A 12,042-nucleotide genomic window follows, 5' to 3' on the forward strand; every position below is an offset into this window, starting at 1 on the left:
CCCAGGTTAGAATGTTGGCTGGAAGTCCTTCCTAGTGTCTGGTGTCACCCTCACTCTTATCCACTTAGACCCACTGGTGGTGGTTCTGTCTTTAGCATCTAAACTCAGCCTTAGTCAACAAGTGATGTTTGCCTGCCCATAGAGCACAAATTTTGTGCTCAGCAGAGAAAGACAGCTTTCTTCCACCACGTAGGGAAAATCCATTTGGGTTGGATTTTCATGGAGTAGAAGATGGAGAAACAAAGAAGAGAGAGGAAATCTGATGACTCTTGTTTTGTTTCTTTTAATTGCTAGAAATCTTGGATCTACTGAGTGCTGAGCACATCTCATAATACTTTCAAAATTGTCAATGGCTTTTCATCAGTCAGAGTCTTCAGTCAATGGACACCAGGGGCTCTCTACTTCTTCTTTGCTTTTGCTTTCTTTCCTTTGTTTGCTTTGTTGAACTTAAAAGATTCATCTTGGCCTGGCTGGCCAGTGATTGCGAGTGGGGAAGGGATAGGAGCATTGAGGTTCAAAGTCTTCTTCTGAAGTTTCAGATCCAAAATATCAAAAGTTATTTGTATCTCATACTGCAGCAGCTCCTTCAGGCATTCAATCTGGATGCGAATGGCCTCACCGATGAGATTTTCTAACTCCTGGAAGAAACAGAACATGGTTGGTGATCAGGGCTCTGGGGAAGGCTGAGACCGTCTGCAGATATAGCCCCTTCACAGGATCCAATTCTGAACACATCAGCTCCTTTTTCTGTATTCTAGAACTTTCCATTTACCCCATCAGCTTTTTTGGCCACCCATCTCCACTCTACTCTATGCTCTGAGAGACTGACTTATAAGGGCTGCCTCAATTGGCTACCTTACTTCTGGCTTTAGGTTGAGTTCAGCCAATGGAAGGCACTGGCAGGAGATCTGAGGCTGAAAAGAGAATGAAGTCTCTTGCCTCCCTCCCGATCTGTTGGCCAGGGCTCTAATTCTCTACCTACAGCTATACCTCTTATCCCATGGTCCTCTCCCACAGCTCTCTTTTTGGGTTCCAATGACTTTCTTTCCTTCTCCCTTCAGGCCTACTGTGGCAATAACCCTGTTTGAGGGGGCCATTTATTACTAATATTGTTCTGGGCCTATAGGTCAGTCCCATAGTCCCCTACCTTCTGATCAATGCATGTTCCCTTTGGATATCATCCCTCTTCCTTACCCTCCTGCCCTCATCTCATTCTCACATCCCAAAGTTCTAGTAACAGGCTTCATCAGAAGGGACAGGGCAAGTTGCTCAGAGAGTGGGCATGTCCCCCAACCAGCCAGCCATGGGAAGAATGGAAACTCAGCCACCATCTGCCATGTTAAACAGGAGACCCTATCTGTCATCTCAATCAAGACTATGACATCATGGAATCCTGTACTTCTCCAAATTCCCTGCTCGAGCAGCCAAACAGCAGAGGAGAATTTGTGCTTGTCTTGAGGGTGTTGGGAGACATACTTGGAGTATCTGATTGCCTAGAAGATATCTCTTTGAGGTCTCATATTTTAACTTAAAAACTCATGCAAAATCTTACATTTGCCCCAGAATAACTCCTTGGTTGTTTTTATATAAAAATAATGTTCTTCCCCTAAGTCCTTGGGGAGGATTGTGCTCCAAGAGGATGCATTATGTTTATCCTATGGTGTTCAGCATCCCCAGCTCAGGCACAAGACCAGAGGCACACAGTGGAGGGGACTCTAGTCCACAAGCTCCACCAGGCAGGGACCAACAGCAAAGTAATGAGGGCTGGCAGGGGAGCTGAGAGGGGCAGGGAAGGACAGCTGTGTGGAGAATCAGGAGTGGGAGGGAAGGCAGCCCCTCGCATCTGTGGCCTCGTCTACATATTCTAGAGTAAGGTCCCCCAGAACGGGTGGAGACAAGCTCTTGCTTAGGTTCTGTTGGGTCCTTCTTTGCTGGACATCTTAATGCACTAAGATTACATGGCAGCCTGATGTGCTATTTCTCTGGCAGACTTGACTTAACCTTAGAAGAGTATCATTTATTGTTGTGTTAATTTCTCTTTCGAGATTTCCCCCATATTTTATATATATTTAAAGGAATACTTCATAGAGCCATTCACTCTTTGGCTGACAATTTAGAAATCTTTTGGAACATTTAGGTTCTGGGACTCTCCACCCCCACCCCAGCCCCAATCCCCCCAACACATGCACGTAATTGTGTATACACATATGCACACAGTTGTACCTGTGTTCACAGATAATGCGACAGTGATGATGTAAGTGCCTATGTCTAGTTTAAAAAATAAATTTGGACTCTGCCAGGCCCTTAAGAAGTTGGTTGCCCTGGGGCCATGCTAGTTACGATTTAGTAAAGAGCTGGTCTTTGAGACTCTGGCTCCTGGAGCCTCAGTGGTCTTAAGACCGGTCAGTGGGGCAGCCTGATTTCTTAGATCCGTGCCAGACTTTTCTAGATTCTCTCTGACCCCCTAACCCCACCCCTTTGCCTACCTCAGCATATCACCCACCTTGGGCTATCCCCAGTGGCCCTTCCTTCATCACCTTCCCCCACCCCCAGGCCTCGATGGATGAAGGGCACTGAGAGAGCCTGGGGTCTTCTTTAGTGGAATCTGTCACTAATGAATGTTGCAGTGGAGAGAACTTGGACTTTGGGGTCGGCCAGGCCTCAGTCCAAATGTAAACTCTACCACTTGCTAGCTTGGTGACCTTGGATGAGTTAATTAAATTCTCTGACCCTCACTCATCTCATCACAAAAATGAGGACATGAATTATACCTCACAGAAATATTTTGTGAAACATGCACACCAAGCCCGTGGCCCATGCTCAGTGACTGTCTGTCCCCTTCTGCCCTATCCCATGTGTGCAGACAATGGGGTCCTGTCTGTGAATCTTATCCTAGCTGCCATGTTTTCTTGGTAGGAATGGGCATTTGTATGTGGCAGGTTAGCATCCTCCCAGCTCGCAGACACAGCCTTACCTCTCTCTTCAGAACCCGGCTGGGCTGCTTGGGCACCTCCGAGAATGTCCTCTGTAGCTTCTGCTCCTGCTCCAGGTGCAACGCTTCCTTCAGGAGCAGCATACTTGTGCGTTTCCGCATCTCAGCCATGTTGAGCTCTGCCACCTGTTGCTCAAGGTGCCAGATGTCCCTGTCCATGCCCTCGGCCAGAGGGAGGGGCTGGGGTGGTGCACACACTTCCAGGTGTGTGACGGTCAGGTTGACTTCTTGGTCCTGGCCCAGAACATACTGGTAGAGTTTGTAGTGGCGGATAAAAGTGTTGTGGAAGTAGTCGCAGAGGGCCAGCAGATGAGTGGTGTTGAACTGTCCCTGGTAATCTCTGAGTTTGTTCCCCAGGATTGTCACAGCCTCAGTGATGGAGCAGCCTGAGGGCACAGAGGGGCCGGGCATTGAGTGTGAACAGAGGTAGAGCTGCACTGATAGCTGATCAATATAGGTTCTGAACCCAGGTCCTGTGAACCCAGAGCCCACATCCTACCAGCTATTCTATATTACCATTTATTAGCTCTTAAAAGCTATGCAGTGTGTCACATTTCCCCTTTTGCCTTGGCTTCTAGGAAGCTCAACACCAATTTTATGCAGTAACTTACATTTATCTCATTTTTATAGGATTATCCCCCTCTTTACCTATACTTTGACTTTCAACTCTCATTTTAAAGGTTTACTTCAGCTGTGCTTTATATTGTTTCTACTTCAAACCCTTTGGAAAGATGAGGGTGTAAAAAAGGGATTCTGGTAAGAGTGGATCATGAGATGACAAGAGAGACAGATGTCTAGGCACCCGTTATTCTGGAGATATGTGTCACAGAGTTAGGCAAATATTGTTTCTACCATGCAAAGATCCACTCTGGAGTTACACCGTGGGCAATGCTGTCCTGAGCAGACCATCCTCTCCCATCCCCTCCCATTCACTCCTTTTGCTCACAACTCCATCAAAAGCTCGGGGTAATGTTGTGGTTAAGGAGGCAGGACTCTTCCCAGCATATGATTGGGTCTTAACAGAGTGGGTGGCTCAGTAGAGGGTCATGGCTAAACGATGTGTATGCTCTGGTGAACAGACATCATGCAGAGAGAGAAGCAAGATGAGGGACAGAGAAAGAACATGCCCAGATGTAAGGATACCTGGGTCCTCACACAGACACCATCCCTGAAGTGTACTGTAAACTCAGTCAAGTGTCTCTTGCTCCCTGACTCAGTGTCTACATCTGCAGAATGGAAGCTTGGGCCAGCAGACCACCAAGTCACATGCTTTTGGGAATTCCACAGTGCATCTAATGAAGATAGAGACCAAGCGTTGGATGCAGGGAGCGTGGCTTTCCTCCTTTTCCTCCACACCCCACCCCCATTGTATGTTCATTTTGGCTCCTCATTCTTAGCTCTGTGTGGTAATATTTACCTTAAATCTCCCCAGAGTACTGAGATGGTAGGGTATCATTGTCTTAGAAAAATATTGGTAGATGGAGCACTACTCCACTTTAAGCCTCATTAGAATGTGCTGGGAAGTGTCACTTGGATGTAGACTTCAGTCTCCTGTGGAAGGGATGAAGAGAGGCCTCGCCACTGTGCAGAACTGAAGGTTGGCAGGCTGTGTTTCCCCCTTCTTTCAAGGCAAATCAGCAGGCTCAAAGGCCCAAGAGAGTGCTTCCATTTCAGAGTGGTGTAGAGGGAGGGTTTGGAGGCCTAAGACAACTCTGTCCCTTTCTAGCTGTGACACTTGGGCCTTCCTTCCCACAGATGTAAAATGGGGGATAATTATATTTAGTTGATAGGATTGTTATGAGGATAAAATGGGATGATATGTCCAAGTGCCCTGCACAGAGCCTGCTACAAGGTAGTAATTAATAAATGTTGTAGGAAAAGAAGAATTTGTTTCTGCCCTGTGAGAAAAGTCTCTTCTAGCCACATCTATATTTCCTTCCTTCCATCTCTCCATCTATTCATCCACCCACCCACCTACCCATCCATCCAAGATTAATTTTTCAATTTTTACTGAGTGCCTAGACACTCAGTAGTGCCTTAATTACTAGGCACTCTGCTAGGGTCTGGCAATTTATCATAATAAATCAGACATATCCCTTGCCTTCAAAGTGCTCACAAGAGAGGCACACAAGTAAATGTTACATGTGTAAAGAGAAACAGAATCAGGTGAGGAGGAATGTTCAGTTGAGGACAGGGATTCCCCGCTGAGGAGATAATCCATGAGCTACATCTCAGAGGCCTAGTGGGACTGAGCCAGTAAAGATAGCGAGGGAGGCACTTCTTGGGTACAACTTGAATGAGAGCATTGGGGCAAGAAGCTGCATGGCATGGGTGGAGAACAAGACTGGGTTTGTTGTTGTTGGCACTTAAAGATGGAGGCAGAATATGGTAAGCGTTGAATGGAGAAGTAGCTGGAAAACGGGAGGGCCTTGGAGGCTGCCTTCAGAATCCGGGGATTGGCACTGTAGGCAGTGCAGGGTCTGCTCAGTGTTGGAGCCCCTCTAGTTGAGCCCCTCTAGTTTATAGGGGGGGTTGTCGGGGGTAGGGTGGTCCAGGAGGTGTCAGTGAGAAGCTGGCACCCTGGGAGTGAGGAGTACGTCCACAGCCGGGAAGGGCATCCTAGACCAAGGCCTGGCACAAGGGTATACAGGGTATGGTGGAGAAATAGGGGAAGGCCAGCACGTCAGGCAGGAGCAGCGGGAAAGGGGAAAAAAGGAGGACCATGATCTGACTCATGTTGTGGAAGGGGCATTGTTTTACCACCACCACCCTTAGGCTGAAACCAGATTCCTCCCATAGGGGCTTAGGAGGCCCAGCATGGCCAGGCTGCTACCCACCTCCCAACCTCATCTAGAATCCAACTTCACCTCTCACCCCAATCTTCCCTATAAACTAGTTATTTATGAAGCAAAAGTTGAAAGTGAAGTTTACTGAAAATAATTTTAAAATATTAACTTTGTAAATTTTTTTGTCAAAGAAATGGCAGCTTTGCATGACATTTTAAGATTTGATTGCATTGCTATTATCATTATGTATCTATATAAATTGCTTCTCTGAACATGTAATTTGATAATTACAATTTACATAAGTAAATAAATTACATTAAAATTACTTAGAAGGTACAGTTGTAATGTTAAGTTAGATGTTGATAGCTTTTTATTTCTAAAAATTTTTTAAAAGATTATTTATTATTTGAGAGAGAGAGAAAGAGAGCATGAGTGGGGGGGTAGGGAGGGGCAGAGGGTGAGGGAGAGAGAAAATCCCCAAGCAAACTCTGCTGAGTGTGGAGCCCAAAACTGGGCTAAATCCAAAACAAAATCAAGAGTCAGATACTTAACCAACTGAGCCACCCAGGTGCCCCCATTAATACCTTTTTAAATTTTGAATTTAAAAATTTTAGTCATCCTTCTAAAAATTTTTTCTAAATTTAAGTTCAATTAGCCAAGGTGTAAGTACATCATTAGTTTTTTTATATAATGTTCAATGATTCATTAGTTTGACTCTGAACTAAATACAAAGAATAAGCTTTATGTATGTATAAAGCAGATGTACATACAATATGTAATCAGAATATTTATGATGTTAAAATTTGAAAGGGGTGGATCATTAGGGGAAATGTCTAAAATGCCTCCTCAGTATGATCCAGCAATTCCACTTCAGAGTATATACCCAAAGGAAATGAAATCAGGATCTTGAAGAGCTATCTGCACTCCCATGTTCATGGCAGCATTATTCACACTAGCCAAGACACCGAAGGGTCTGTCGATGGATGAATGGTTAAAGATACTGTGAGATATATAGTTATAGATATAGAATATATATAGAATTCTATTCCATGTCTATAATATATATAATATCTCTCTATATAGAATATGTATGGGGAATATCTACCTGTATACATAGAATATTACTCAGTCTTAAAAAAGGAAATCCTGTCATTCCCAACAACATGGATGGACCTGGAGGACATTATGCTAATTGAAATAAGCAAGACACAGAAAGACAAATGCTGCATCATCCCACTTACATGTGAAATCTAAAAAAGTGGAACTCACAGAAGCAGAGAGTAGAATGATGGTTGCCAAGGGCTGGGGGGAAGAGAAGTGGGGAGATGTTGGTCAAGGAGTATAAAGTTCCAGTTATGCAGGATGAATAAGTTCTGGAGACTGTCTGTACAGGATAATGCCAAGAGCTAGTAGTGCTGTTTTGCGTATTTGAAATTAGCGAGGAGAGTAGACCTTAAATGTTCTCACTACAAGTAAAAGTGGTAACTGTGTGAAATAACTAATTAGCCTGATTTTGGTAATCATTTCACAGTGTATCTGTATATCAAAACATTACATGGTACATTTTAAATATTTTTCAATATTTTTATTTGTCAATTATACCTCAGTAAGGCTGGGGGTATTTCCCACAGAAAGTATTCAGAAAATAAATAAAGTGGCTTCTAGGGGAATGGATAATGGAAAGAAAAGAGATGTGGCTTTAGAGTGCTGCAGTGTGCAATGCCCTTTTCCCCCATGTTCTGCTTTGATTCTCAGAGCTTCTCACCTGTGTCACAGAGACCCAGCGGGCACAGGAACAGTGGCCCATGTGTTCCTTGGCCCATCTCTCGTGCTGGGAACTATCTGGCCAGGCAGCTGATCCTGGGGACCCCTTCATTCCAGAACTTGTGTCCCAGGTCAGCAGTCGGGAGGGGCCCAGGGCCAGTGGGAGCCCTGTGTTCCATAATCACTTGGAGCTTTCCAAAAATACAGACCCCTCCCCACTACACACACACACACACACACACACAGACACATCTCAAAAAAGGAAGTGTTGACTCCAGGGTGGGGCTGGCTTGGGAATAGCTGCTCCTCAGTTATGAGCCAGATTGAGCCCAGAAAACTCAGACATTGACATGCAGGGAGTCATGAAATGCCCAACTGGTAGAAGGAGGAAGCCAAAGCCCCCAGATGCTCCATTCTGTTGAGTGACCTTTACGCATGGCACCTGTCTTCAGGACCTTAGTCCCCTCAGAGGTCGCATGGCCACTGGGTCCCCTCCTGCACGGGTATAACCTTTGTGCTGCTTGGATTTGGTGGGCCTTTTGTTCTATTCTTTTTTTGTTTTTCGAGAGGACACGGAATATGGCACAGACTATACAAGTCTGCATTGCTTTTTTTAATAGTGCTCATGTACATTACGTAATGACATAATGAGAGTTGAAGACTCCTCTAAAAGCAACATGCAAGCAAGTGCCCCAAAACTGGGCACCGAAGTGTGGAGAGGAGGAAGGGGAAATACGAGGAGATGGGGTAGCTGCTCGCATGGGGAAAGCATCCTGACCCAGGACGTTGGGGGGCCAGGAGTCATGGAGGGCTTCCTACAGAGAGGACACTGGAGCCCAGAGTGGAAGAAGGGGGAGGTTGGCAGGAGATGGTAGGGAAGGGCACTCCCAGAGAAAGGACCGCAGGGATAAAGGCTGGAAGCAAGTGGGGTACAGTGTGGACATGTGCATGGTCCACATGGCTCAGAGTTTCTGGGAGAAAAACTAGAGTCTGGGGGACTCGCCTGGGGGGACAGAAGGGTTTGGTGTCTTCAGTTTGCAAAGGGCAAGCTTGTGTATGTCACATGAAAGAGCTGGACTTCAAAACAGAAACTGGGCTCCTCAACCAGAGCTCATGGACACCGAGGACATCCAAGGATGGGCCTCAGGTCCGACTGGCACCTTCTGAAATTGCATCCAGAATTTCACATGCACTTTTTTTTTTTTTCCTGGGGAGTGTGTACGTAGAAAGAATCATCACATTTCTGAAAGGAAATGAAGAACTGTGGCCGAGTGCTGAAGAGCCACTCAGAGGTCTTAAGCCAAGAAGGGGGAGGTCAGCTGGGCATTTCAGAGGCATGGTAGTGGTGTGCAGGGGATGGCAGGTATGATCAGTAAAGGAATCTCAGAGGCTGGGGGACCAGGGTGAGGTCATTGGTTTCTGATAATCAAAGCCAGACTCCAGGTTGGTGTGGAGGCGACTGTGTGTGAAATTTGTGAGATCAATCATTGCATCTTCTCTGGGCTCCATGGAGCCAAACAAACATACTGGCAAGTGCCCTGTCCCTCCTCCTGCCTGGCCTGGCAGTCCATGCGGCTGGGATCACCTGCATCTTCCAGATGTGGATGGCCACAACTGCCTGGTTTGTCAAGGCCAGCCCCTGATCTTCTCTATTTGGCTCCCGGCACAAAGCCCAGGTTTGAATCAAGAAGTCTGAGGGCTAGGGCACCTGGGTGGCTCAGTCAGATAAGCATCTGCCTTCAGCTCAGGTCATGATCCTGGGGTCCTTGAATTGAGCCCCAAGTTGGGCTCCCTGCCCAGTGGGGAGCCTGCTTCTCTGGCTCAGAGAGAGCCCTCTCCCTCTGCTGCTCCCCCTGCTTGTGCTCGCTCATGCTCTCTCCCCCCGTCTCTTTCTCAAATAAATAAATAAATTCCTAAAAAAAAACAAAAAAAAGGAGGTCTGAGGGTCCGGTCATGTTGAGTGACCTCAGCAAATGTTGGCAAGTGCTCTCAGCTACCTGTCATCCTGGCAGGTTCCCTGTTATGGGCATGAATTATGGCCTTAGCCTTAAAGTCATAAAGCCCAAATATGGACTTCGTCCAGGGTCACTGGAGAAGGAGTCCCTGGGTTGGATTCTAACTTCCGGTCCCAACACTCTTTCGACCAGCTCCGGTCTTCAGCAAAGATCATCCCAAGCTGGCTCATAAGACACACTTTTTTGGCCCTCAGACCATTCTCCTTTTGCTGCAGGTTGAGGAGGTTCCGATGACTCAGAAACTCAAGGATTAAGTCTCAGAGAGAAGCCTCTGGCTGCCGGGGGACAGATCTGTACGTGCAAGTTGCTCTTCAATAACAGGGAGTGGCCTTCATTTGCATTGGCTGCTGGGAACTTCCTGAAGACAGTCCCCAAACCCCTGGAGGCCAGCACCTGCACAGCGACGCAGGCACGGGAGTAGAGGAGAGCAATGGGCAGGGAAAGAGCGGGGGTGGGGTGACAACACCAGATGCTCCAGAATCAGGGCAAAAAGGCACTGGGCTTGGACCAGCCACTGTGGGTGCCCTCCTCCCACTGCCCCTCATACGTGGGGGTCTGGGGCTGGGGTGAGAGGAAGGGAGATGTGCCACGTCCCAGAAGGGTTGGGAACAGTGAAGAGGTGCTGATCCTTTTGGGTGGGAGTGAGGGGGAGGATCCAGGTTCCACCGGTGCCCCCTGACAAACCAGTTTGGTGGCCCCTGCCCTGGCTCGAAGGGGAGGAACCAAGTCAGGCTGCGGCCTGGCTGGCTTACCTTTCTGAACACCTACCAGGGCTGGCCTGGGATGGTGGGAAGCAGACAAAAGCACAGGACTCGATCTCCACCCCCAACCTGCTTCCTTGTGTGCTGTCCCCTGTACTCAGGGGACATCTCTCTGCTCATGGTAAGGTTCTGCCAAACTCATTCACACCAAGGTGCCAACAACAGTGACAGCTCAGAAGACGGTATGCTTTCCTTGAGGCAGCAGAGGACTCTTGTTCGGGGAGTTCCCACTGGGCCCCGTGTGTCCTGGGTCACCTCAGGCTCCACTCAACCCCTCCTAGCTCTGTGAGGCAAGTGTAGGCACTTTACCCGTGAGAGAAACTGAGGCTCAAGGAGTCAAAGGATTTGCTTAAGGACACATAGCGGATGAGGTGGGGAAGCCAGAATTCAAACCCCAGCCTGACCCAGCCATCTACTTCCAAGCAGCCAGGGGCTTTCTCTGTAGACCCTTGGAGGTAGACACTGGAAGGGGTCCCCAATCCTCTCCGTCATGGTTTTCCAAAGGAAATGTTCTGCAATCAGTATTACATAGAAATGGATGCTCTGCAGCCAGAGACCTTGAAGATATGTTGGACCAAAAGAAATTAAACAGAGCCCTTAAGGTGCTAGAGGGCTCGGCAAATGGCCAAAAAGGGTTGAGCATATGCAATATTTCTCAAATTTATTTGAGGCAAATAGTCTCTCAGACCAAGGAGCATATTTTGGCAACTATTAAACTAGTCTAGTCCTCTCCTGCTAGAGATGGGAAGCTTTCAGGCCCCTTCCTGCCTCCATGAATCTGACTGCTCTAGATACCTCACGCAAATGCAGTCCTACTGTACGTGGCCTTTTGTCTCTGGCTTATGTCACTTAGCATAATGTCCTCAAAAGTCATCCAGAATTTCCTCCCTTTGTCAGGCTAATATTTCATTTTATGCATACATCACATTTTGTATGTCCACTCACTTGCTGACAGACATGTGAACCCATACGGATGGGTTGCTTCTGCCTTTTGGCTGATCTGAACAATTCTGCCATGAACATGGGTGGACACATAACTGTTCAAGTCCCTGTTTTCAGTTCTTGGGGAGTTTATACCCAGAAGCATCATTGTTAGGTCACATGGCAATCCTATGTTTAATTTTTTGAGGCACTTCCCTACTATTCTCCTGCCTAGGAGATGTTTGTTTTTGTTTATAAGATAAATCAATAGTCACATTAAAGAAAAAACCTACCCCAACAGCAGGATTAGAAAGATTTTGTTGACCTTGTAAAGATTTCCTCACTGTTCACTATCCTGGGACTCAAAGGGTAAATATAGGGCCATGTATTTTAGACTGTCATAGGCTTTTGTTGAAACTCTTCTCTTTGCCCCCAGTGGTCCCCCAACCTCATCTGCTTAGCACACGCACCCCCTCACTGTTCCTCACCCCCGTTCCTCAAGAAGTTGATGTGCTTTTTTTTTCATTAAAAAGGAAGCGTTTTTATTTTTTTAAGTTTTTATTTAAATTCCAGTCAGTTGACACACAGTGTTATATTAGTTTCAGGTGTACAATATAGTGACTCAACACTTCTATACATCACCTGGTGCTTGGTACTCATTGCAAGTGCCGTCCTTAATCCCCATCACCTATTTCACCCAATCCCCACCTACCTCCCCACTGGTAACCATCAGTTTGTTTTCTATACTTAAGAGTCTGTTTAAGAAGTTTGCATGCTTAATGCCAAATAGCTTTGGCAAGAAG

At 46.7% G+C, this 12,042-nt stretch overlaps 1 protein-coding gene across 1 annotated transcript in view; it reads right to left on the minus strand.

The window, feature by feature from the left end:
• Nucleotides 1–260: 260 nt before the first annotated feature.
• The window catches only part of C2H8orf74 (chromosome 2 C8orf74 homolog), a 32,946-nt gene continuing 21,164 nt past the window's right edge, over nucleotides 261–12,042 (minus strand). Inside the window, exons 3-4 of the mRNA XM_027599630.1 lie at nucleotides 2,975–3,378; nucleotides 261–638 (exon numbers count right to left, since the gene is read on the minus strand). Coding sequence (XP_027455431.1) covers nucleotides 399–638; nucleotides 2,975–3,378 — 644 coding nt within the window. The 3' untranslated portion in view covers nucleotides 261–398. The remainder of the gene's footprint in view (nucleotides 639–2,974; nucleotides 3,379–12,042) is intronic.

This window comes from Zalophus californianus, chromosome 2 (genome assembly GCF_009762305.2).
Source record: "Zalophus californianus isolate mZalCal1 chromosome 2, mZalCal1.pri.v2, whole genome shotgun sequence".
NCBI lineage: Eukaryota > Metazoa > Chordata > Mammalia > Carnivora > Otariidae > Zalophus > Zalophus californianus.